This window comes from Pleurodeles waltl, chromosome 4_1 (assembly GCF_031143425.1).
Source record: "Pleurodeles waltl isolate 20211129_DDA chromosome 4_1, aPleWal1.hap1.20221129, whole genome shotgun sequence".
In the NCBI taxonomy this organism is placed as follows: domain Eukaryota; kingdom Metazoa; phylum Chordata; class Amphibia; order Caudata; family Salamandridae; genus Pleurodeles; species Pleurodeles waltl.
Genome location: NC_090442.1, coordinates 857,487,984 through 857,515,331, shown reverse-complemented (window position 1 = coordinate 857,515,331; position 27,348 = coordinate 857,487,984). Strand labels below are relative to the sequence as shown.

The window sequence follows — 27,348 nt, the reverse complement described above, 5'->3', positions numbered from 1 at the left end:
AACAAGATTAGCTCAGAAATGAAGAGTAAGGTCACACAAATACTATATATATAAAATTATAATGGACACTCCAAAGTATCAAACAAGGGAAAACAAGAGGTTTTATACAGAGACACCCATGGAGTTATAAATATCAAAAGTTCCCTAAAAGAAATATTAAATCTAATGAATTTATATTATCATAGTTAAAAGAATAACACCTCAGAGATTGGAACTCGGCCCCTCAAATGAGGGTGTAATAATTTACTAGCTGAGCAATCCCTGCAGAGTGTATATATATATATATATATATATATATATATATATGCACATCAAGCATACAAAAGATTCTCCACTTAAAGCAAGGTATATATCAAAATGGTAATCAACTCTTGAGAACAAGCTCTTCTTCAGAGTAAAGAAAATATATATGACCTGTATAAGGAAATGCCTCCTTGGCATGGTTACCACCTGACCTTTTGCCTTTTGCTGATGCCAGTTATGATTGAAAGTGTGCTGGGACCCTGCTAACCAGGCCCCAGCACCAGTGTTCTTTCCCTATTCCCACAATTGGCACAGCCCTGGCACCCTGGTAAGTCCCTTGTAAATGGTACCCCTGGTACCAAGGGCCCTGATGCCAGGGAAGGTCTCTAAGGGCTGCAGCATGTATTATGCCGCCCTAGGGACCCCTCACTCAGCACATGCACACTGCCTCACAGCTTGTGTGTGCTAGTGGGGAGAAAATGACTAAGTCGACATGGCACTTCCCTCAGAGGGCCATGCCCACCTCACACTGCCTGTGGCATAGGTAAGACACCCCTCTAGCAGGTCTTACAGCCCTAAGGCAGGGTGCACTATACCACAGGTGAGGGCATATGTGCATAAGCACTATGCCCCTACCGTGTCTAAGCCAAACCTTAGACATTGTAAGTGCAGGGTAGTCATAAAGAGTAAATGGTCTGGGAGTTTGTCAAATACGAAGTCCACAGTTCCATAACAACTACACTGAAATCTTGGAAGTTTGGTATCAAACTTCTCAGCACAATAAATGCACACTGATGCCAGTGTGGAATTTATTGTAAAAAGCACCCAGAGGGCATCTTAGAGATGCCCCCTGAATACCAGTCTGGCTCCTACTGCTAGGCTGACCAGTTTCTGCCAGCCTGCCACAACCAGAGGAGTTGCTGGCCACATGGGGAAGAGTGCCTTTGTCACTCTGTGGCCAGGAACAAAGCCTGTACTGGGTGGAGGTGCTTCTCACCTCCCCCCCAGGAACTGTAACACCTGGCGGTTAGCCTCAAAGGCTCATGCCTTTTGTTACAGCACCCCAGGGCATCCCAGCTAGTGGAGATGCCTGCCCCTCTGGCCACTGCCCCCGCTTTTGGCGGCAAGGCAGGAGCGGATAATGAGAAAAACAAGGAGGAGTCACCCACCAGTCAGGACAGCCCCTAAGGTGTCCTGAGCTGAGGTGACCCCTGCCTTTAGAAATCCTCCATCTTGAGATTGGAGGATTCCCCCAATAGGATTAGCAATGTGCCCCCCTCCCCTCGGGGAGGAGGCACAAAGGGGGTGTAGCCACCCTCCAGGACAGTAACCATTGGCTACTGCCCTCCTGACCTAAACACCCCCCTAAATTCAGTATTTAGGGGTACAACAGAACCCAGGAAATCAGATTCCTGCAACCTGAAACAAGGACTGCTGACCTGAAAGCCCTGCAGAGACGACAGAGACGACAACTGACTTGGCCCCATCCCTACCAGTCTGTCCTCACCCTGAAGTATAAGAGAGGCACACATGACATCCCAAATGCTTTCTTTTTGGGTAGTGTGGTTGAGCAGTTAGGTATATCAGAAGGTAGTGGCAATCATGTAAGGCACACACTCGAACACTAAGTGAGACACACGCTCAATGAAGAAATCGGACACCAATTTGTTAAAATAACGAACAAGTGACTTACCTTCGGTAATATATTATCTGGTAGAGACTATCTAGCAACGGATTCCTTACCTTTAGAATTTCCAAGCGTCAGCTTGGAATCCAAAACTTTTGTTGAGCAATACCCTTGCACTTGCCATCGGGTGGCCCTGTTCGGATCCGCATGCCGCCGTTGGAGCCATCTGTGACGTCGCAGTCACCTATAAAGGCACCACCCTGGCACGCGTATGTCAGTACTTTTGCACAAACTTACTCGCCAGAAGCGCAGAGCCATGGAAGGAACCAACCATTTTGTCTGTGCTAAAAACTAGGGCCCTGAAAGGGACAATCCTTAAACCTAGGAAATGAGTCTGCAGTGCGGGTAGGCATGTTTGGGTGTAAGGAATCTGCAGCTAGATAGAACCTCTACCAGATAATGCATAACCGAAGGTAAGTAACTTGTTCATCTGGTAGAGACTTCTAGTGGCAGATTCCTTACCTTTAGAATAGATACCCAAGCCATAACCTCCTGGCAGTGGGCTGCGGACAAACTGTCCTCAAACTAAAAAGTCCTATGGGATCGAACAGGTAACGTGTCCATCTCTGCGGACCTGACTGTCCAGGCTGTAATATTTGGCAAAGATGTGCAGAGATGCCCACGTTGTAGCCTGACAGATGTCTAGGACAGGTACACCACTTGCTAACGCAGTGGTAGCAACCTTGCCCCTGATTAAATAAGCCCTCAAGCGATCAGGAGGCTGTTTCTAGGCCAAAGCATAAACACAAAAGAATGGCAGGTAGGGACAAATACACTTATTGATTTAAGAGAACAGTGCTCAATCCTGGTCTCTTGGGTCAATTTATTTCCCTTGTTTATTTCAATTATCTCCTGCAAGTTTGTGGGCTTGCAAATTAATGTACTATAATTAAGAAACGTGATATGCACTACACAATACATGTGGAAAGAAATATATAGGTATTTGACAGCTAGGTGCAGCAAAGGCCCACGACCATTGCATTGCCAGTGGATTACAACTTTAATTTCACGTTAGTGACCACAATGTAAAGAAAATATGTGGGGCATAACCCTCCTTTTTTTACACCGTCAATACTCCAGGATTTGATCATTTGTCATAATTGTGTGTGTTGTTATGTATATTTTTATGTTATGTATATATTTTTGTTATAGAATGTTCACTGAATAACCACAGCTGACCCCTTTTTTTAGAATAATTGAAATAAACAAGGGAAATAAATTGACCCTAGAGACCAGGATTGAGCACTGTTCTCTTAAATCAATAAGTGTATTTGTCCCTACCTGCCGTTCTTTTGTGTTTATGATTATTGGTTGACCCAGGGCAGGATAGGGTTACAGGGTTCCCTCTTTTCAAGTATATGTCTAGGCCAAAGCATAGCAGATTTGTATGCAGAGAATGACCCAGCACAAAATAAATGGATTGTTTCTGCCCCGCCCGACCTTTCTGCGCTCCCACGTACCCCACAAAGAGTTGGTCATCCACCCGGAACTTTTTTGTGGGATCAAGGTAGAACAATAACGCTCTTTTTGGGTCCAGTCGATGGAGTCATTCCTCTTCCTTAGGGGGATGCAGGGGAGCAAAGAAGGTGGGCAGGGTGATGTTCGGATCCAGGTAAAATGGGGTCGTCACCTTAGGGAGGAAAAAGGCACAAGTGCGAAGCACTACTTTGTCCAAAAACATGGTGAGATACGGAGGTATGGATGAAAGAGCCTGCATCTCACTCACCCTCTCGGCAGATGTTATTGCCACTAAGAAGGCTGTATTGATGCTAAGCAGCCAGAGAGGAAAGTTGTGCATTAGCTCGAAGGGAGCACACATGAGAAAAGTGAGAACTAGATTTAAGTCCCACTGAGGAAAGACAAAGGGCGTAGAAGGGAGCATATGTGAATATATATGAATATCAGAGAGAGTAGCAGAAAAAGGATCAATAGATCTTTCTGTACAATAATATACAAAGAGTTTCCAAAGGCAGGCACACCTGGCTGCCAGAATAACTTTACAGACTTCAGGAGGAAGGTCAAAGGCTGTCAACTGCTGCCTCTCAATCTCCATGCATGAAGGCGCAGAGTTGATAGGTTGGGGTGGAGAACCTTCCCCTGTTGCAACAGAAGATCCTCCCAAAGGGGCAGCCTGTTCGGAGGATCCATGCTCATTTTCAGAGGCTCGGGATACTAGCCTCTCTGTGCCCAGTCTAGAGCCACCAGGATTACTTGCATCCGGTCTTTCCTGATCTTGAAAACTCTGAGCAGAAGTGGTATGGGTAGAAAGATGTAAAAGAGGCCTGAGCTTCACTCGTGATGAAAAGCATCGCTGAGTGAGTGCCGCTTTGGAAACTCCAACAGGCAATACTGCTGACATTGCGTGTTCTCTTCAGAGGCAAACAGATCTAACCAAGGCTCTCTGCGCTACAGTATGAGACCTTGCTCCAGATGGAGATGCCACTCGTAATCCGCTAGACATCGACGGCTGAGTTTGCCCGCCCTGGCATTCAGAGAACCTGCCAGATGTTAAACCACCAGGGTTGTGCCCTGCTGTTCCAACAATGGCCAGAGATGCAAGGCCTCCTGACAAAGAATCCACAACCCCACACCGTCCTGCTTGTTGCAGTACCACATTACGGTGGTGGTGTCCGTGAACACATGCACTAACTTCCATTTGACAACTGGAAGAAATGCCTTTAATGCTAGTCGGATAGCCCGGAGCTCCAGTAAGTTGATATGGAGTCTGGATTCTGCCAGAGGCCAGCAACCTTTGATCTCCACCTCTCCCAGATGGCCGCCCTATTCCAGAAGTGACACATCTGTCACTACTGCAACATCGCTGTTCACTAACCACCAATGCAGATCTTTTGCGGTTCCCGCCGAGATCTAAACTGTGTTCGAGAGATTCCCTTGATGTTACTTCAAGTCCCACTGCAGAGCCCTCATATGCCATCTGGCATGTTTTGCTAACAGGATGAAGCAGGCTATGCGGCCCACCATTCTCAGAGTCTGTCTTTTCGAAATCCAGGATAGAGGCTGAAATATCAGAATCATAACCTGAATATCATGATGGACTCGCTGCTCGGGAGGATAGGCCTCAAACTGCACTGTGTCTAGAACAAGTCTGATGAAAGGGAGCGTCTGACAGGGAATCAGGTGTGACTTTGGCATGTGTATAGTGAAACCTAGAGAATGCAGGAGATTCACCATAGCTTGAAAGTGGGCGAAGACAGCCTTGGACGAAGGAGCCTTCAACAGCCAGTCGTCGAGGTAGCGGAAGACTGAAAAGTGGGCAGGCAGGATGGTGTAATAGAAATATGCATCCTGCAAGTCCAATGCTACCATCCAGTCTCCTTGGTCTAAGACAAGACCTGAGCTAGAGTAAGCAATTTGAATTTCTCCTTTTTGAGCAAGAAATTGATGTAGGAAGCTGGCTCTGTATATACTATATCAAAATGAGGTATAGCGTGCACAGAGTTCAGGGGTTCCCCAGAGGCTAAACAGAGGCTAAAGTAGATAATACTAATGCTTTCTTTTGTGGTGGTGTGGTTGAGCAGTTAGACTTATCAGAGGGTAGTGCAAAGCATTTGTTGTACACACACAGTCAGGAAATGAGGCACACACTCAATGACTGACTCCAGGCCAATTGTTTTACATAGCAAAAATATATTTTGTTACTTTATTACTAGAACCAGAAGATCTTTGTTGCAAGTAGGAACAGTTGTAAATAGATATTAAGCATTTGTATCAAATGTACTTTGTTTGCTTTTTGCAGATAAAGCAGATTACAAATAAGTAACACTTTTCAATTTCAAAAGTTGACATTCGTGCAATTTTTCATCAGAGTCAATAGAGTTCTGGGGTGGAAAAGTGTCAGCACAGTTAGCAGGTAAGTACACAACTTACGATTCCAGTCTTCAGGGCTTAGGATGTCCACAAGTCAAAGTTTAGGCTGACCCCACAGATGGACCACCAGCAACACGGGGCCAGCTGGGTGCAGAGGTCAAAGTTGGCGTCAGGTTTTCAATGGAGTTCTATGAGGACTTGTGGTGCTCGGTAGAAAGCAGATTGCAGGTAAGTACCCCCGGTTCTAGGACACAGACCTCAGTGGGTTTAGGTCAGCACGGGGGGATGGGGCGGAGGAGGAGGCACAGGTCAGCACCAAACACACCCTCAGCTGCAAAGGGGCGGCCGGGTGCAGGGTGCAAACACAGGGCTGTGCGCCCAATGCTTTTCAATAGGGGGTGCCGGGGGGTCACAAAGGATGCTGCAGGCTGGGTCCAAGGGGTCAGTTCCGGAAAACCATAGGCTGGACAAGCAGGAGAGGCACCCGCTGGAGGTTGCTGGACTGCCAGTTGGATTTCCCAAGGCCAGGGGGCTGCGGGTGCAGGGGTCTCCTTGGGCATCCAGAATCTTCGTCTGATCTGGAGGAATGACACACTATAAATTTGTAGCAGCACATCCACTAACGGGGGTCTGTGAAGACATGAAAGAATATTGGTGTGTGACCACTGCCTACTTAGACACCACTAAAGGGCTCTCATTAACCATTTGGTATGTCGTATCAGCAGGGTGCAAGAGGCCATCAACTCCAATAGGCAAAAAACCTGAAAAATCAAAATAAGAGCCTGACTTGAAAACATTAGATTAATATCCACAATATCACAATACTCTGAGAGGAAAAGCTCATAAGTAGTTTGTGAATAGTACTGCACAGATGAAGCTTAGGTTCTGACAAGGGATGAGGAGAGACCTCTGGTAGTTAACAGAGAATTCCAGGTTGTGAATAAGTCTCACAGTACCCTAAAGATTCTCTGCGTCCAGAGAAGGGGATCCTGCCTTGACCAGCCAGTTGTCCAACTATAGGAATACATTTCCTCAAGGATCCTCACTTCAGTCTGAAGCTGTGTGATGGGCATTCCACAATCATGAAACACACTAATATTTGACCTAAAATTGTCACTGATCTTATTCACCTCCTACTGTAAATCTGCAGTAGGAAGCTGGCTCTCTATATAGTGCACTAAAATGAAGTACACTGTGTGGAGAGTCCAGTGGATCGCCATTCGTATTGCAAAGGCAAAAGTAGATAGGACTAATGCTCTATTTGTTGTAATGTGGGCGAGCAGTTAGGCGTATCAGAGGGTAGTGCTAAGCATTTGTTGTACTCACAGAGGCAATAAATGAGACACACAATCAAAGTATAGATCAGAGAACAATTTAGAAACAAATAATTATTTTTATGTATGTTCCAAACCCAAGAACTTCGTAATCAGGTAAGTGAACTTTTAAATATAAAAGGTTTGCAGTTTCAGAAATAAACACAGTGCAATTTTCTGAGTTCTCTCAATGTTATCCTAAGGAGGAAAACAATGTTCAGCAACCAAAAGGTTAAAAACGACTTACGTAGCTAATCTCAGGGAGTTAAAGTAAGTTCTGGGCACCACACCAACAGGTCACACTAGGCGACACTGTGGCGGTTGGATGCAGAGGTGCAGTAAGGCATTGGGTGCCCAATAGTTTCCTAAGGGAGTTTGGTTCTCGTGAAGACAGACTGCAGGCTCTGGCTAGGAAGGCAGTCAGGGACAACAAGCAGGTAGGTAGTAGACCTGGGGTGCTCAGGGACATAGGTGCACCTTTGGTCCTCTTTTCCTGTGCCCAGGGGTGAGGGATGCAGGGGTGCCTTTAGGCATCGGGCTTTCAGGTCTGGGAGCAATTGCGGTTAGGGGGTCCTGTGTGTTGAGGCTGCAGGCATTGTTGGGGAATCCAGCAGGGGTGGACCCATGGTGGACTCGAGTTCTTGGGAGCCTAGGCACGTCGATGGCACCGGTGACCCACCTTAGCTGGGGTCAGTGATCACTGGTGCAGTGGTTGCTGGAGTTGTTGGATTTTCTCTCTCCGCAAACCTGTGTGAGAGGGGGTTTGTGTGCAGAGGCTGCAGGCATCTTAGGAGAGTCCAAGATGGGGGAAATCACACTGGACTTCGACTCTGGGCAGCTGTGGACCCGCGTTAGCACCATTTGATTGGCTTCACTGCGGATCGTGGACGTCGGGTGCAGTGGCCACTTCTGGTGTTGGATTTCCAGGTTCGAGCAATTGCTGTCTTTTCTTTGCAATTTCTTCTTGCAGAGCAGGTCCGCTGCCCATGGGAGACTTGAGTCTTCATTGAAGGCTGGATAAGTTGACTTCTTGTGCTGGATCCTTCAAGGTCAGCAGGAAGGCTGGACGGGCTGGTTCCAGGTCAGTTGATTCTTCTTTTCCTTGTCTCTGGATGCAACTCTTCTTTATCCTGGTCTTCTTAGATTGTTGCAATCTGATTTCTAGAGTTCAGGGGTGCCACCTAGATATTCAATTTAGGGGTGTTACAGAGCTGACCACCTAGAAGGTGACTACACCCTTATGACAACTTCTAATGGGAAGTGAGCATAACCCTAACCCTAGTAGCCTAATTCCTTCCAAGTAAAATGGAGGAAGTTTAAAAGTGAAGTCCACTTCAGCTCAGCCACCTTAGGGGTGGGACTGGCATGAAGTTGGCACTCCTCCTAAATTAACTAATTTTCCCAACTGTGCTGCTGCCAAAAGTGGGGTCAGGAGAAGGGGCTTGGTCATCTCCACCATCTGCAGAGACCTGGGTCACATTACAAAAGCGACAAGGCCTTTGAAGCTCCCCGCCCTCGAATGTCCAAGGAGAGGAGGTCACACCTCTTCCCAGAGCAGGCCTTTGTCTTAGGCCCTTTTAGAGCACTGCCTCTCACTTTGGGGGGCTAGAAACGCAGCGTTGGTGGTTGAACTGGTCAGGACCAGTCAGTCAACACGCTAGTAACTGGTAGGCTTTCAGGGGGCACCTCTAAGGGCCCCTCCGTGTGCATTTATTAATAAGTCCATCACTGGGGTCACTGAGGGTTTATTATTCTGACATGTTTGATACCAAACATCCCAGGATTCAGAGAAGCCGTCACGTAGCTGGGAAACTCGTTGTGACTGGTGTCCAGCACATGTATTTAAAATAGCTTCACTGTTCACTTACTATGTCTGAAAATCTACAAAGACATAGGGGAGACATATCTGCTCATGTAGATATGCCTCACATGTAATGTAATGCACCCTGCCTTAGGGCTGTAAGGCCTACTAGAGGGTGACTTACATATATTGCATGCATGCAAGTTGTTGAGGGGTCCCTGAGGGTGGCACAATTAGTGCTGCATCCCTCAGTGACCTTCTTTAGTGCCCTAGATTCGAGGGGTACCATTTACCAGAGGCTTACAGTTGTAGCTAAAGAGTTTGCTAATTGTACAAAACAACTGTGCAGTTTTGGGGAAGCAAATCTTGCACTGGGGACCTGACTGGCAAGGAGCCAGTGCACTTGATTAGCAGGGACCCCATGCACTAACAGACAGAGCCACATCAGAAACCTGGCAAAAAGTGAGGGCTAACCATGGCAAAAAGGATGCTTTCCTACATGACTCCCACCCAAACGAAAGAGGATGAAACTAACTTTCCCCTACAGAGTCTTCATTTTCTAAGTGGAAGAATCTTGAAAGACCATCTGCATTGGCATTGTCTGTCCCAGGTCTACGATCCACTGTGAAGTCCATTCCCTGTTGGGGGATATACCACCTTAACAGTTTGAGATTTTCACCTTTCATCTGCATACACCATCTGAGAGGCCTGTGGTAAGTTTGAACAAGGAAGTGAGAGCCAAACAAGTATGGCCCCAACTTTATCAGGGACCAAACAACAGCGAAGGCTGCAGTGGTTGAACTTGGCCTCCACCTACCAAGTATACAACCTGTCCCTGCCCTATCTGGCATTTTCTTGCTGTGATAGTGAGGCCTGCCTTTGTCGGACTTCAAGGACCTTCCCCAGGTGGATCAGGTGATCCTGCCAGGTAGGGCTAAATACAGCAATATCGACTAGATATGCTGCACCTAAGTCTTCCAACCCAGCAAGGACTTTGTTCACCAACCTTTGGAAGATGGCAGGAGAATTCTCTATTCCAGAGGGCACAACAGTAAACTGATAATGCCCATCAGGAGTGGAGTAGATTTTCAAAGTGTGGAGGTCCTCTGAGGGTTTGTAGAGTCCGTCCAGTGTCCAAGAAACCCTTTAGCAGTGATTGTTGAGTCCTGGGTGCAGCAGGCAGGGTTTGGCGCCTTTTCTTGGTGCAGCAGGACGTCAGTTCTCGAGCCTTGGGTCTTCTTTGTTGCTGGTCTTCTTTTGTTCTCAGAATCTGAATCTCTGGTCTAGGGATGTCCACTAAATATTGTATTTAGTGGGCATTTAGGAGAGTACCTAGTAGTGACCAATGACCTGTCTACGTTAAGGTGGCTACACCAACTAAGTGACCACTTCCTGTGGGCAGGGGTCACTTCCCTACGCCTCACTGGCTATTTTTCTTCCATGCAAGATGAAGGAAAATGAAATGGAGGGGTCACCTCGCATGCAACACCTTAGGAGTGGTGCAAGCTGGGATGGACCATCCTCCTGGTCTTTGTGTGTTTTCCCACCATTGCTCCAGCCAAAAGTAGGGGATTGCAATAGGGGCAGCCATCGACTGCTAGCAGCAGGCTTGGGGAGTTGAGTTTAAAGGGCGGTAAGCCCTTTGAAGCTTGATAGCAGGGCAGTGCACATTCCTGAGAGAGGGGGTGTTTACACCTCCACCCAGGAAGGGCTTTGTTCTGGGTCCCAGAGACCAGGATCAGTCACCCCAGGGTTCCAGAATCTTGTCTGGTAATGGAAGGCTGGCTGTGACCGTCCAGCAACCATGACAGGGTAGTTAGCTTTTGCAGGGGGCACCTCTAAGGTGACCTCTGGGTACATTTTAGAATAAATCCAATGGTGGTACCAGACTGGACTCACCATTCTGGGTTGTCTGATACCAAACAATCCAGGGTTCAAAGTAGCCATCAGGCATCTGTGAAACGTGTACTGACTAGTGTTCAACACATGTATTAAAATGGTTGCTCTGTTCACTTACTATATCCCAGGTTTGGCAAGGACACAGTAGGGGCACACTGATCATGGATCTCTGCCCACACATGAAGTATAGTGCACCCTGTCTTAGGGTTGAAAGACCTGTCAGAGGGGTGACTTACCTATATTGCATGCAATGTGTAGTGGACAGGTGTCAGAAAGTAGCCTCTTTCTAGCATGGTTACCCCCATTTTTGTCAGTGTGTTTGACTATGTCACTAGGATCCTGCTAACCAGGACCCCAGTGCTTATGATTTTTGACCTGTTTGTCAGTGTGTTTCACTGTGTCACTGGGGATCCTGCTAACCAGAAATTGTGTGCTTATGCTCTCTGTCCCCTTTAAATTTGGTCACTGTATACTGGTAACCCAGTATTTCATCCCAAATTGGCATACTGGTCACCCCTTATAAGTCCCTAGTATATGGTACTTAGGTACCCAGTGCATTGGGGTTCCTGGGGATCCCTATGGCCTGCAGCATTACGTTTGCCACCCATGGGGTGCCATGGTAGCCTGCGTGAAACAGTGCATGCACCCTTTCACAGCCATTTTACTGCAGCAGATCACTTATAAGTCACCTATATCCAGGCCTTCCAACCCTGAAGGCTGGGTGCGAAGTAACTGTGTGTGACGGCACTAGCAGAGATGCCCCCACGTCATCCAGAACCATTTTCTCGAACTTCGTGAGTGCGGGGACTCCTTTTCTCGCATGCACTGGACATAGGTCAATACCTATATGTCCAGCTTCACAATGGTAACCCCGAATATGGCCATGTAAGGTGTCTAACACCTGGGAATTGTACCCCAATACTGATTCTAGTATTGGTTGTACAATCCCATGCACTCTGGGGGCTCCACAGTGAACCCCCATTACTGCCATACCAGCCTTCTGAGGCTTTCCAGGCAGCCCAGCTGCTGCCACCTCAAAGACCGGTTTCTGCCCTCTTGTTGCTCAAGCAGCTTGAGCCCATGAAGGCAAAACAAAGCATTTCCCTTTGGAAATAGGGGTTACAGGCATGGGAGAGGTAGCCTCCCAGAACCGCTGGAAATGCTTTGAAGGGCACATTTAGTGCCCTCCTTGCATAAACCATCTTGTAGCTCCGGCCCCCTGCACTCTCACCCTGCGACGCACAGCTTCCTGAGTTGTTCTCCAGCAGCATGGGAGCCTTTGTCGTAGTGCTGCGTGGGCCTCTTTTGCAACGTCCTTGTCCACATGCTGTGGGACTCCTGTGTGCGCTGCCTGGTCTTCTGTGGGCTCTCTGAGTTGCTGAGGACTCCCTCTAACTCCCCCTCCTGGGTAGACTCCACCTGGTCCTTCCTGGTGCTGGGCTGTGCCATTTTCCGCTAACTGCGAGCTTTGCGTGTGCCAAGGCTTGTTGGCGGACTCCGACGACGCAAACCTGACTGCAATCCTCCATCCGGTGTGGGACATCATTGGCACCTTCCAGGAACCCGACTTCGTCTTCTTGGGTGCAGTGCTGACTGTTGTTCTTCACCGGTGGTTCTCCTATTGCACCTTCATCTGGGTTAGCAGGGACTCCTGCTCTTCCTGGACTCTTCTGTGCTTCTTGGACTTGGTCCCCGTCTTCCACAGGTCTTCTTGTCCAGGAATCCACTATTGTTGTCTTGCAGTTTCTTCTGGTTTTTGCATAATTCTTCTTCTCGTTTCTGTGTGTGTTCTAGGAAAATTACTGTGATTTACTCCTGCTTTCGTGGTCACTGGGGTGGGTTGTGGTACTTACCTTTGGGGTTTGCTAGTACTCCCAGCTCCCCTCTCTACACACTACACTAGCCTAGGTGGAAGACTGACTTTCGCATTCCACTTTCTTAGAATATAGTTTGTGTTCCTCCCTAGGCCCATTTCTAACTATTGAGATTTTCACTAATTGCTCTGTTTTCTAACTGTTTTTATGCCTATTTCTGCATAGTAGTGTATATCATTTGTGTATTACTTACCATCTAAGGGAGTATAGTCTCTATGGTATTTTTGGTATTTGTGTAACCAAAATAAAGTACCTTTATTTTTGTAACACTGAGTATTTTCTTTCATGTGTGTGAGTACTGTGTAACTACAGTGGTATTGCATGACCTTCGCATGTCTCCCAGATAAGCCTTGGCTGCTCATCCACAGCTACCTATAGAGAGCCTGGCTTCTAGACACTGCCTATACTTAACTGGACAGGGGATAAGGTGTAAGTACCATAGGTACTACAATACTACACACCAGGCCAGCCTGGTACACTGATGTCGATCGGCGTCGAGAAGGTGACGCCTCAAGGGAGAGTCGACTTCTATCGGAGCCGCCAGTGAAGGTGTCAGAATCGGCTGATCAGATGTCTGCACCAAAGGTGGGCACCCTGAAAGGCTGTGCACTGGCGTTGCAGTAGTCACGTCAAAGGATGCTGAAAGCCTAACTGAAGCCGAGGGTGAACCTGCTGGCATGGGCACTGCGCACCTCCTTGAGACCAACAAGCACTCCAGAAGGAGGTCGCTGACCAAAGATGGCGTGCAGGGAAGAATAAGATGCATGCATCTGGACTAGAGTTGCCCCATCTCCCGGAAAGGGAGGAAGATGTGGAGCAGATTCTGACATTGTCTCCTTGTCTGAGGGATGACGGGAGGTCGAATGCGGTGAGGTCGGTAAATGCAGAGGCTTCAATCATCTATGAGACTTATCTTTGGGCGTTGGCGGAGATCGGAATCCACAAGAGCAACCCCACGAATGGCCCAGTGAATGGATGACAGCCCGAGAAGGAAACTTCAGGCAACGGAAAGACCAAGACTCGACCATTCATGCTGCGAGAAGCTTGATCCAACGCTCACGTACAGCCTTCGGCCAAAGTTGATGACAGGAGCTGCAGTCCTCTGCGTCATGGTGCTCACCCAGGCACCACATGCACACTGAATGGGGATCCGTAGCCAACATCTGCTGTCCACAGGACCCACAGGGTTTAAACCCTGAAGACATAAGAAGCACACTATGACAAAAACGTCAAAAGAGGCCAAAAAAAACCTCCAGAACAACTGTCTCCGTATCTGCATTGCAAGCGTGGAAAAGAAGGAACTGACGTCAGTGCATTGGCATCAGAGTTATATGGACTACATTGACATCACATCTGGCGGACGAGGTCAGCAAGGAGCCGCACAACGTCCTCTATTGACACGCAGATGTACTATGGGGAAAACGTTTCCTGATCCAGGCTGGCGCCTGGGGAAGATGCTAAATTAAGGAATTCACGGCTAGATGTCTCTATCAGATCCACTGATCAGATCCCGGCTGGCCCGGGGACTTTCAGAGTGCTCAATGATTTTCAATTCCAGCACCTTGCCGACCTCAGCTTTGATGCTCTCCTTGACCTAGTCAGACTGTCTGTGAAGTTATTTTGACAGGTAAGCTGTTCCCAGTGTCCACATCATGTGTGCACCAGGTAGTCTGGCCAAGGGTCAAGGAGAAGAGCTCAGCATACTGCTGTAAGATTTGCTAACACTCAGCCTGCTGTTGGCCAGTGAGCATGTCTGAAAAGACCACTCCCTCTAATGAGCCATCTTTTGGATTACTGGAGAGGAGATTAGGTAGAGGTTCACTCTCTGCTTTTTGTCCCTCATCAGTGACCATGAGCATGGTCATCTAAGCCCTGTCATGATAGGGTTTCACGTATAGCCATTGTGGGGCTCTTGCAAGAGCCAAAGTCCACAAGGCAGGTGACTTCCCCTTTCCTGTCCAGTATGGGGCAGGGACCACTCCATTTGTCCTGGAGGGCCTAGGAGCTACATGTCTCCAAACCCATACCTTCTGTCCTAATTGGAACTCCATCAGTGCAGCTTTTTGGTCATAGCAGAGTTTCTGGAGTTACTGGCTGGCCTCAAGGATTTTAGATGCTTTCTCCATGTATGCAGCCATTCTGGAATGAAGGCCAAGCACATAGTCCATTATATCCTGTTTAGGTTCTCGGAGAGGTCTCTTCCATCCCTCCTTCACAAGACAAAGTGGTTCCCTTACAGGATGCCCAAACAGAAGTTCAAAGGGGGAAAAACCTACTTCTTTCTGTGGCACCTCCTTGTAAGTGAAAACCAGGCATGGAAGTAAGACATCCCATCAACTTCTGAGTTCTTTAGGGAGTCCACCAATCACACCTTTCAATGTTGTGCTGAATCTCTCAACAAGGCCAGTTGTTTGTGGAGGATGGGGGGTAGTGAACTTATAGGTCGCACCACAATCAGCTCACATGTGTTTTAGGTAGCCAGACATGAACTTTGTACCTCTGTCGGACACCACCACCTTTGGAAAGCCTCCTCTTGTGAATATACCATTGAGGGCCCTAGCTACTGCAGCGGCAGTAGTAGCACTGAGACTAATTGCTTCAGGGTACCTGGTTGCATGATCCACTACAACCAGTATAAATATGTTCCCTCATGCTGTTGGAGGGTCAAGGGGACTGACAATGCTAATCCATACCCTTTCAAAGGGAACCCCAATTACTAGAAGCAGGTGGCACATGAGCTACAAAACTTGTTCACCTTTTGCGACATATCGGGCCAGTAGAAGTGGTTTACCAGCCTACTCCATGTCTGGGCCTGGCCAAGATGCCCAGCTAGGAGGATATCATGGGCCAAAGTGAGGAGAAACTCTCTAAATTGCTGAGGCACTACCATTCTCCTAGTGGCACCAGGTCTGGGGTCTCTAGCCTCAGTGAATAGGAGTCCCTCCTCCCAATAGGTCCCTGTGGGAGCCACTGATATCTCCCTTTTCCTGATCAGCATCTCGCTGCCTCAGGACTTCAAAAGTGGGACAGGTCCTCTGTCCCTGGCACTGATCCTCCCTACAGGGTGCCCCCTGGTCCCAGGAGCTCTGCCATGTAAGGCCCAAGCTCCTGAGGCTCAGTTCCCTCTGAGCCTGTCAGGTCTTCTCCCTGAGAAGAGGGCACCTGGTCTGGTGTCTGTATGGAAGCTGTCTTCCCAGACTTGTTGCCTTTCCTCTTTGTAGCTTGTGCCACTATTACAGACTCCAACTCTACTTTTTCACCCTGGTTTTAACACAGACCCGTTCGGGGACACCCAGCATAGTTGGATAGGTTTTTTTTTTCTACCTCAGCCCATGCTGAGGAATCCAGATCATTTCCTAGTAGACATTGCACAGGGATTGAAGGAGATACCACCACCTTCTTCTGGCCAGGTACACCTCCCCATTCTAAGGATATCATCACCATGGGATGCACTTTAGTCTGATTATCAGCGTTGAGGACTGTATATATCTCACCAGTCAGATACTGTTCTGAGGACACTAGTTGCTCTGTCACCATGGTAACATTAGCACCTGTATCTCGCAGTGCTTCAACTTGAATCCCATTTATATGAGGCTGTTGTCTGTACTGCTCCAGATGACTGGGACAGACAGCCAGGGCAGCTACATCCACTACACGCTCTGAGACTAAAGATGCCTCAGTAGGCTAACTGACATGGTCATGACCTACTTGGAATCTGGAATCCGCATTTAATGCAGGTGAACTAGAGGAATCCTTTTTGCTAGGACAATTAGGTTCTCTGGTTTGGTGTCCACTGCTTTTGCAGGTATAGCACCAAGCCTTTTTGGGATCCCAATTATTTTACTCTTGTACCCACCCTTGGGCTGGGAAGAGTCTTGAGGCCCATTCTACTGTTCAGGTTTCTCGGGGCCCTTAGAAGACTCCTTGTTTTTGTCCTTGTTTTGGTTACCCTCTTTCACTAGGTGGGACATTTTGACCTCCTTTTTGTGGTCTCCCTGACCAGTGGAAGTTTTGGTCACCCTTGTTTTGACACAGTGGTATGCCTTCTTCCCCATTTTTTGAGGAGAAAGTGGACCTAGGTGGTCTACCAGGTACTGATGTAGCTTTACCTGCACACTATTACTCAACACATGCGCTTTCATTACTAAATTGTAAAGCCCTTCATAATCATGCACATCGTTACCTTTTAACCAGCCACCTTGTGTCTTTACTGATAAGTCCACAAAATCAACCCAAGATTGACTCTGGGTTTTTCGAGTAGCCCTGAATTTGATCATGTACTCTTCAGGAGTAAGCCCAAAGCCCTCAATCACTGTAGTCTTCATTAGGTTATAGGACCTTGCATCTGCCTCATTCACTGCCAGGAGTCTATCCCTGCACTTTCCTGAGAACAGTTCCCACAGGGGAGAGCCCCAGTGCTGTTTAGAAAGTTTTCTGAAGAATCTCCACAGATGTGGCAGGGACATATCTGCTCCTGCAGAAAAGCTCTCACATGTAATATAATGCACCCTACTTAGGGCTGTAAGGCCTGCTAAAGGATCGATTTACATATACTGCATGCAGTGTTTAGAGGACATGGCATACAGGCTGTGTGCCATGTTGTATTTTCAATTTTGGGAGCACCTTGCCAGTTGGTGCGGGATCCCTCAGAGTGGCACAAGTTGTGCTGCAGCTCTGAGGGGCTCTCTTCAGTATTCATGCCCAAGGTACCAGGGGACTGAAGGGCCTATTCACTTGGGGATCAAGTGACCATGTGTCTTGTTTTAGGAAAGGGACACTGGCACAGGGGACCTGGTTAGCAGGAACCAAGTGCACTTCAGTCGAAGTTGTATCTAAAAGCCAGGCACAAAGTGGGAGGGGTGTACTGTAATCAGCACCCAGCTCCCTACAAATCATAAACAAAAATATTTTGAAAATAGTTAATTTGCAAAAGAGATCCATTATTGGCAAAACGCTTCAATGCACATGCATAGATATTACCAGAAACTGCAGACAGGTTTTTAAAAAAAAGGTACAAAAACAAAAAAAACTTGCTCTTTTTGCCTTGTGCAACACTACTACATGTGACACATTTGGAAGATATTTAGGTAATATTTTACCCAGTGTTAAAAATGAAGACACATACCTTGTCTTCTCTTGCAGATTTTCTTTCTGTATCTTCTGTTTTCTTTTCCATTTCTGTTTCTAACCTTTTAATTTTTTTCTGAAGTTCATCCACAAGATTCTGCTTGTTGTCTGCATGAACCTTGCCCTAAAAAGAATGCATTTTTTTTTTTACAAAATAAAAGATTTTTCTCAGCAATTGCCTTGTGTGTTATTGAACAAGTTACTTACCTTCAGTAATGCTTTATCTGGTAGAGACAATGGGCGAGATGTATAAAGCTCTTTTGCATTTCTTAACGGTCCGAATCGGTATTTCGGGCCATTAAGAAATGCAAGACGGCCTTTTCTTGTGTACAAAGGCCTTTAAGAAATCGCAAACTGTGATTTCTACCGTGTAGAAATCCCAATTTGCAGTTCCCAGAATAGGAAATCGTAAATAGAGATTTCCTATTTGCGATTCCTATTCTGACGAACAAAAGCATTTCCTAAATGCGACTTGGGCATTTACCACTGACTTGAAGTCGGTTGTAACTAGGTGCTATTACCACTGACTTGAAGACGGGAGTAAACAGGTGCTTTTTGTTTTAATTGCAATACAGCACACACATGCCCCCTAGGCATATGTTTGCTCTAGAGGTGCACCCTTATTTTAGGGCACACCCGGGGGGGGGGGGGATTGGTTGCCCATTGCCATCCCTGGTTTTGCATTTCTTAAATAGCAATTTCTTAATAAGAAATCGCTATTTATGAAATGCAAAACTAGCCAATTGTTATTACCAATTTTCTAATAGTGATTCCAAGTCACCATCTAAAAAAAGGCAAAATTGAATTTTTGTACATCTGGACCAATATCTATCGGCAGATTTCTTACCTTTGAATTTCCCAGGCATCAGACTGTATTCGGAAGGTTTCTGCGTGAGCAGTACCCTTGTGCGCCATCAGGTGGCGTTGGTCAGTACTGCGTGGCGTTGTCGATGCCAGAAGTGGCGACACAGTCACCTATATAGGCACCACCTTGGCACATGGGTGTCAGTTACTTTTTTCATGACTTTTCACGCTAGGGGCTCAGAGCCATAAAGTGTGACACTAGTGTTTCCACCCTGAAAGGGATTATCCCTTACCCTCAATATCTGTCTGCAGAGCAAGGAGGATGGGTGGGTAAGCAAGAAATCTCCGGCTAGATATTGTCTCTACCTGTCACGACTCACGTGCTGCTTGCGCCTGGAATTTGCAGATCTGGTGGCGTGAATCTTCAATGTTCGGCTTTGGCCCAAAAAGGGGCGACTCTTTCTGGTAGCCACGGTGGTGTAGGCAATGGAGACACCAAGAACAGACCGTGCCCTTCAGAAAGTAGCGCCAGAGGGAAAAAACCCCTTAAAAAGGGGAAAAAACCTCCAAACAGGAAGACTCCTGGAGAAAAACAAGAACAAACAAACAGGAATCCAAAAGGAGCAAAAATCAGAAAACGCAGAATGCTGAATCCAAAACCAAAAGGCAAGGAAATCAGGAGCGAAGACACTAACTGAGCAGAAAGTGTTGCAGCGCAAAGAAAGAGGAAAAACACAGCCCTTATATACCAAAAAACAGGAAGTGACCCACAGGAAGTAAAAGGACACCATCTTAGATAGGGAAATAATACATAGAACAGAATAGTAGAGGAACCATAGAGAATAGGGAACAAGGAATGCTGGGAAAGCACAGGAATCTGGGAAGGAGGAAAAAACATAAAGAAAGGCACACAACAGACTGCAAAAAAGAAGAAAGGACAAAGAAACGAAGAAAAACAGGTAAGAGGGTTCAGAGACCCCTGGGACAGTGAAAGGCAGAAGGAAGAACGAGGCCCCAAGCAAATCTGGGGCCTCGAAACGCGCAGGAGAGGCTGGGGGCGCGCCGCGTCTTAATAACGCGGTGCGCGGCCCGAGCCGAACGCCCGGCAGAAGTCGAGCTCTCGGCTCGCGCCGCGCGGTGCGGCGCGACACTACCAGATAATGCACTACCAAAAGTAAGTAGCTTGTTCATTTGATAGAGACATCTAGCTGCAGATTCCTTACCTTTGAATAGATACCCAAGCAATACTGTTCCCAGGGGTGGGCTGCAGACATGTAATAGACAAGAAAGTCCTGCAGGACTGAGCAAGCGAAACGCCTATGCCTGGACCCCCTAATGCCCAGGCAGTAGCGTTTGCTAAATGTGAACAGGTATGCCCCCATTGCTGCCTGGCAGATGTCCAGGACTGGGACTCCACATGCTAATGCAGTGGTAACAGCTGTACCTCTGGTGGAATGGGGCCTTAAGCCCTCAGGAGGCTGCTTTTTGGCCAATGTGTAGCAATTTTTTATAAAGACCCAGCACTAAATGGTTTGTTTCTGTACGCCCAACCTTTCTTTGCTTCAAAATACCCAATGAAGAGCTGGTCGTCCACCTAGGACTCTTTCTTGCGGTCAAAGTAGAATGACAATGCTCTTTTTGGGTCCAGACGGTGGAGTCGCTGTAGGAAGCTGGCCCGGTGTGTAGTGAGCACCTCATACCAGGACCAGGTATCCTCTATTGGTGAAGTGTAGGCAGTGTCTAGGAAGCTGTGGATGAGCAGCCAAGACTTAGCTAGGAGACATGCAAAGCGTATGCATTACCACTACAGTCACACAGCACTTACCCACATGAAAGAACCCTGTTACAAAAATAAAGGTACTTTATTATAGTAACACAAATGCTAAAATAATGCATAGGCAATCTCCCAACCGGAGGTAAGTAAACAAACTATTATATACACATTAGAAATCAGTAAATAGCATAGAAAGCAATAGGCATTGGTTTAAGCAATAGCAAATTTGGAGGGCTCGGTGGGACCAAACCATATACTAAGAAAGTGGAATGTGAAAGGCAGTCCCCCACTCGAGGATGTGGAATCAGGAGAAGGGAGCTGGAGGAACTAGGAGCCCCAAAAGGTATGTACCAGGATGCCCCCCAGCGACCAGTAGAAGAGAGGTAAGTACCTGGTTTTAACCAAACCCAACAGGAGGACTTTGAAAAAGGATTGTGCAAGACCCATCCAAGACTGGAAAAACCCAAAGGTGGATCCTGACACAAGAGGACCTGCAAAGGAAGAGGACCAAGTCTATTTCGAGATGGAGTGTCCGGTTGTGGCAGGAGCCACTACCCACCCTTCTATGGATGCAGGACCAGGTCAACGGTGGACGAAGAAGGTCAGCAGTGCAGCACAGGAGCTGAAGAGAAATCCCAGGAGTGGTGCAAGTGATGTCTCACGTTGGCGGTCGTGATGCAGTTGGTCAGTGGTGCTGGAAAACCACCAACAAGACTTGGCAAATGCAAGAGACGGAGAAGAAGGTTTACAAGTCTGAAGGGTACCTGCAAGGTCCAGGGGACTTGACCCAAGGAGGGGAGTCCAGGGTGACCCTCAGCAGCTGGGAAGTCACAAGAAGAGAAGGCAGCCCCCACAGACAACCCATGGGCAGCACACACAGGAGTCGCAGTGAGGCACACTCAGCATACCTGTGCTATGACGCTGGAGCAGCAAGCAGGAAACTATGCTTTGCAGGAAAGAGTGCTGGAGGACGGGGCTACACAGAGCCTGAAGATCCCTTGGAGGAGGAGCAAACAAGTCTTGGTAGCTGCAAGAGTTGCGGTGCAAAGGGATACTGTTTCTGCAAGGACAGGCAATGGCTTACCGTCAGTCAAGTTGGACAGCTGGTAGAGAGGACCAAGGTGACCACTCTAGGCCACCACCTGTGATGCAGGATCCATGCAGTTCCGGAAGCGAGAGAATCCACGCAGCCGGTCGCATTGCAGTTGGTGCCTGCAGATGCAGGGGAGTGACTCCTTCACTCCAAGGGTGATTCCTTCTCACTTCTTGTGCAGGCTGAGATTGGTCGACCTCAGAGGATGCACAGCCGGGGAAATGTTCCAGGTTCTGGAAAGAGCCAGAGAAACAATGCTGCCGAGTGGAGTCGTCACTGAAGTTGCAGATTGTCGGTTCCTGGAGGGTCCAGTCGCAGTCCTATTGGCCAGAAGATGAAGTAAACAAGGCAGAGAAGTCCTGCTGGAATCTTGCTAGTCAAATCTGAAGACCCACCCAATAGGGAGATCCTAAATAGCCCAGGAAGGGGGATTGGTCAGCAAGCAAGGTGACCACCTATCAGGAGGGGGCTGTGATGTCACCTACCTGACCTGGCCATTCAGATGCTCCCAGGAGCCTCTGCCCACCTTGGATTCAAGATGGCAGAATCAAGTGGCCACCTGGAGGAGCTCTGGGCAAAAACCCCTGGGGTAGTGATTGACAGGGGAGTGGTCACTCCCCTTTTCTTTGTCCAGATTTGCGCCCAAGTGGTATATGCAAAGAGGGCACCAAATGTGCCCTTCAAAGCATACCAGTGGTTTGGGGAGGCTACCCCTCCCAAGGGAGAATGTGTTGCCTCCCTCTCTCACAGGAAATCCTTTGTTCTGCCATCCTCTGCCTGAGTTGGTCAAGCAGCAGGAGGGCAGAAACCTGTCTGAGGGGTGGCAGCAGCGCAGGCTGACAGGAAAATCCTAGAAGACTAGTAGGAGCAATGCTGGGGGTCATCTAAGGGCCCCCAGAGTGCATGGAATAAAAAAAACAAATACTGGCAACAGTATTGGGGTATGATTCCAACATGTTTGATACCAAACATGCCCAGGTTCAGAGTTACCATTAAGTAGCTGGACACAGGTAGTGATCTGTGTCTAGTACACAGGTAAAATGGCTTCCCTGCACGTCCAGTGTAATGGAGCTGGAGTTAATAGGGACACCTCTGCTCAGGCAGCGGTGCCCTCACACACAGGTACCTGCACCCTGCCCTATGGGCTACGAAGGCCTGCCACAGGGGTGACTTACAGTGACCTGGTGCAGTTAACAGTAGTGAAAGGGTGTGTGCACCTACCTTTTCAGTCAGGCTGCAATGGCAGTCCTTCAGACACATTTTGCATGCTCTCCCATGGGTGGCATAAAACATGCTGCAGCCCATGGGAAACCCCTGGTGCCCCAATGCCCTGGGTACCTGAGTACCATATACTAGGGACTTACATGGGGCACCAGTATGCCAACTATGTGTTGTGCAAAGTCCTGATCAACCAAATTTAGAGGGAGAGAGCACAATCACTTGGGTCCTGGTTAGCAGGATCGCAGTGAAAACAGTCAGAACACACTGACAGCAGGCAAAAAGTGGGGGTAACCATGCCACAAAGAGGTACATTCTGTCCTCTTCCTTTACTTGGGAGGGTTCGGCTGGGTTGTCTGTGTAGCCTGAAGTATCTCACCCCCCCACCAAAGACTGAGGTGGTCTCCCTAAAAAACTCTCCAATGTGCACAAACCTAAGAAGCCACAGTGGCAATCAGCTGTTTCCTATTTTAAAGACTTCAGGTGTGCCTTCATGCTGTGATCTTTGCCCACTCTCACAACCATAACTCGTCAATCCTGTAATAAGTGTTCCATGGGATAACTTTACTTGCCGTGGAGACTCGCCCTTCACCTGCTGGTGGGCCCAGTTTTTAACTGCCTTCCGTTTGGGTTTGCCTGGTTTTTGGCGTGGGGGTATAGGAAAGTACCATCCTGCCTGGCATGCTACCCCCATTTTTCACATGTATGTAAGTTTATTTTTGCCTGTCTCACTGGGATCCTGCTAGCCAGGACCCCAGTGCTCCTAGTTTGTGGCCTGAACATGTGTCCCTGTGAAGTGACTAACTGTGTCACTGAGGCTCTGCTAATCAGAACCTCAGTGCTTATGTTCTCTCTGCCTTTAAAATTGTCACTATGGGCTAGTGACCATTTTCACCAATTCTAATTGGCACAATGGAACACCCTTATAATGCCCTTGTATATGGTTCCTAGGTACCCAGGGTATTGGGGTTCCAGGAGATCCCTATGGGCTGCAGCATTTCTTTTGCCACCCATAGGGAGCTCAAACAAATCTTTCACAGGACTGCCACTGCAGCCTCAGTGAAATAACATCCATGTTATTTCTCAGCCATTTTACACTGCACTTAAGTAACTTATAAGTCACCTATACTTCTAAACCTCACTTGGTGAAGGTTAGGTGCAAACTTACTAAGTGTGGGGGCTCCCTGGCACTAGCCAAGGTGCTCCCACATAGTTCAGGGCAATTTCCCCGGACTTTGTGAGTGCGGGGACTCCATTACACGCGTGCACTACATATAGGTCAATACCTATACGTAGCTTCACAATGGTAACTCCAAATATGGCCATGTAACATGTCTAAGATCATGGAATTGTCCCCCCATGCCAAATCTGGTATCGGGTGCCAATCCCATGCATCCCCGGGGCTCCACCATGGACCCCGGGTACTGCCAAACAGCTCTCTGGGGTTTTCACTGCAGCTACCGTTGCTGCCAACCCACAGACAGGCTTCTGCCCTACTGGGGTCTGGGCAGCCCAGTCCCAGGAAGGCAGAACAAAGGATTTCCTCTGAGAGAGGGTGTTACATCCTCTCCCTTTGGAAATAGGTGTTAAGGGCCGGAGAGGAGTAGCCTCTCCAGGCCTCTGGAAATGCTTTGAAGGGCACAGATGGTGCCCTCCTTGCATAAACCAGTCTACACCAGTTCAGAGCCCCTGCTCTGGAACGAAACTGGACAAAGGAAAGGGGAGTGGCCACTCCCCTATCCATCACCACCCCAGGGGTGGTGCCCAGAGCTCCTCCAGTGTGTCCCTGACCTCTGCCATCCTGAATCCAGAGGTGTGAGGGCACAATGGAGGCCTCTGAGTGGCCAGTGCCAGCAGGTGACATCAGAGATCCCTCCTGATAGGTGCTTACCTGACTAGGTAGCCAATCCTCCTCTGAGAGCTATATAGGGTCTCTCCTGTGGGCTTTTTCTCAGATAACGATTTGCAAGAATTCACCAGAGTTATTCTGCATCTCCCTCTTCGACTTCTGCCAAGGATCGACCGCTGAGTGCTCCAGGACGCCTGCAAAATTGCAACAAAGTAGCAAGAAGACTACCAACGACACTGTAGCGCCTTATCCTGCCGGCTTTCTTGACTGTTTCCTGGTGGTGCATGCTCTGGGGGCTGAGTGCCTTCACCCTGCACTGGAAGCCAAGACAAAATCTCCTGTGGGTCGATGGAATCTTCCCCCTGCTAACACAGGCACCAAACTTCAGCTTCACCGGTCCTCTGGGTCCCCTCTCACCGTGAAGAGCGTGGTCCCTGGAACACAGGTGGTGGATCCAAGTGATCCAGACAGTCCAGTGGCCCATCTGTCCAAATTTGGAGGTAAGTCCTTGCCTCCCCTCGCCAGACAGTAATCCTGTGTACTGCGTGAACTTCAGCTGCTAGGGCTTCTGTGCACTTTTGCAAGGAATCCTTCGTGCACAGCCTAGCCCAGGTCCCCAGCACTCCGTCCTGCATTGCTCAACTCGCAGGGTTGACCACCGGCTTCATGGGACCCTCTTTTGTAGAGTTGAAATGACCACTGTGCTGAGTTTTCTTGAACCGTGTTCAAGTACTTCTGCGGGTGCTGCCTTCTTGTGCGTGGGCTCTCTGTTTTGCTGAAGGCCCCCTCTGTCTCCTCTTCCAAGTGGCGACCTCCTGGTCCTTCCTGGGCCCGGGCTGCACCCTTTTTCTTCAACCGCGACCTGTGCAGCTAGCAAGGCTTGTTTGTGGTCTTTCTCCAAAGAAACAACTCTGCATCATCCAGCACTCCTTGGCACATCTTCTGTGCAAAGGAGAAGTTCCTGGCATCTTCCATTGCTGCAGAATCTTCAGCTTCATCCACCCGGAGGCAGACCTTTTGCACCTTCATCCGGGGTTTAGTGCCCCCCACCTGGACACTTTTGTGACTCTTGGACTTGCTCCCCTTCCTTTACAGGTCCTCAGGTCCAGGAATCCGTCTTCTGTGCGTTGCAGTCAGTTGTGGTCTTTGCAGATGCTCCTATCACGACTTTTTGTCTTTCTGGGGAAGTAGGGTCACTTTACTCCTACTTTTCAGGGTCTTGGGGTGGGGTATCTTGGACACCCCTAGTGTTTTCTTTCACTCCACACTAGGCCTGGGGTCCCTAAGAGGTTCGCATTCCACTTTCTTAGTAGATGGTTTGTGTTGCCCCTAGGCCTATTGCATCCTATTGTATTCTATAGTGTTTGCACTACTTTTCTAACTGTTTACTTACCTGATTTTGGTTTGTGTGTTTTTTTTTAAAATTTTACTTACCTCCTAAGGGAGTATATCCTCTGAGATATTTTCTGACATATTGTCACTAAAATAAAGTACCTTTATTTTTAGTAACACTGAGTTTTGTGATTCTTATGATATAGTGCTATATGATATAGTAGGAGCTTTGCATGTCTCCTAGTTCAGCCTAAGCTGCTCTGCTATAGCTACCTGGCACAAGGTGTAAGTACCATTGTGTACCCACTATAAGCCAGACCAGCCTCCTACAGGGGGTGACTAGGCTTCTGGCAGCTGCTAAATCATACTATGATCGTTTCTGCTCAAGCGCAGCCTCTCAGCAAGCAGCCACGCAGATGCAGGAAAGTTTGGTGGGGAAGGCTAAGGTGAAACCGCAGGAAAAGACATGTGGCCACAATAATAGTGTGCCCTCTAACGGATATACATAGCAGCAGTTACAAAGTAAAAGTCTCCAAGAGACCTGGGGAGGAGTGTGATTAATAAGACCACAATTCCAAACTTCATTACCCTATTATCATAAAGGTACACTGACAAAGCAAATATACACAATGACTGCAAACATAATATGCTGCGTTATTAGAAGTCCAATGTAAAACATAGTTAATTTCCCTGTACACATAAAAGTAACCAGTAGCACTGCCATGTTCCTCCCTCTAGTACTGCATTATGATCCTGATTAAGAGAGGCACAGCATTTATATTTTACAATATGAAAAAGTTACTTACCTGTGCTAACAAGCTTCATGGTGGATACTTTATCTATCCTCAAATTCCCCACCTATCTTCACATCAACCTGCTTGAACTGCAAGCGATTTTGCTTGGCCTCAAGGCTTTTCTCCTCTTTATTCAGTGTCAGTCCATTCAGATCTTGACGAACAACACAACGGCAATGTGGCACATTAACAAGCACAGGGTAATAGGGTCTCAAATCCTTTACTTGGATGCACTGAGACTGTGGTCTTGGGCATTTTGTCAAGGAATCTGGTTAACTGCCAATAATCTAGTAGAGTCAGAATATCATAGCCGTGAGCCTAAGTTGGCGTTACCTTGCCAATTAAGAGTGGTGACTCCTACCACAGGTAGTTCAGAAAATATTCACCCAGTGGTGCACTCCTCGGATGGACCTGTTCACCTAAACAGGCAATTGTCTATATAAGCAGTTCTGTGCTTCCCAGTATCCATTAGGGGCGCATGTCAGATGAAATGTGATTTTCCACTGCACTGAACTTTCCCTCCAAAGCCTTGATTTCTTGGGTTCTGAGGAAGATGTGCCAAGATTGTGTCAAAGTCATTGTCATCATCACGGATTAGCCAAGGGAGGTATGGCATGCAGACCTTCTGAGCTCTCCACTTGTCCTCTGCTCAGACTGCCATTCAGACTCAAACTTGTCTCCCAGTTGGGAGGAATGGTTCTGCACCCCGGGC

The 27,348-nt window shown here is 47.9% G+C and overlaps 1 protein-coding gene across 2 annotated transcripts in view; it reads right to left on the bottom strand.

The window, feature by feature from the left end:
• Positions 1-27,348, bottom strand: part of CEP290 (centrosomal protein 290) — a 1,276,764-nt gene that overhangs the window by 431,964 nt on the left and 817,452 nt on the right. For both annotated transcript variants that reach the window (XM_069229617.1, XM_069229618.1), the window contains one exon: positions 17,771-17,896. In XM_069229617.1, coding sequence (XP_069085718.1) covers positions 17,771-17,896 — 126 coding nt within the window. The remainder of the gene's footprint in view (positions 1-17,770; positions 17,897-27,348) is intronic.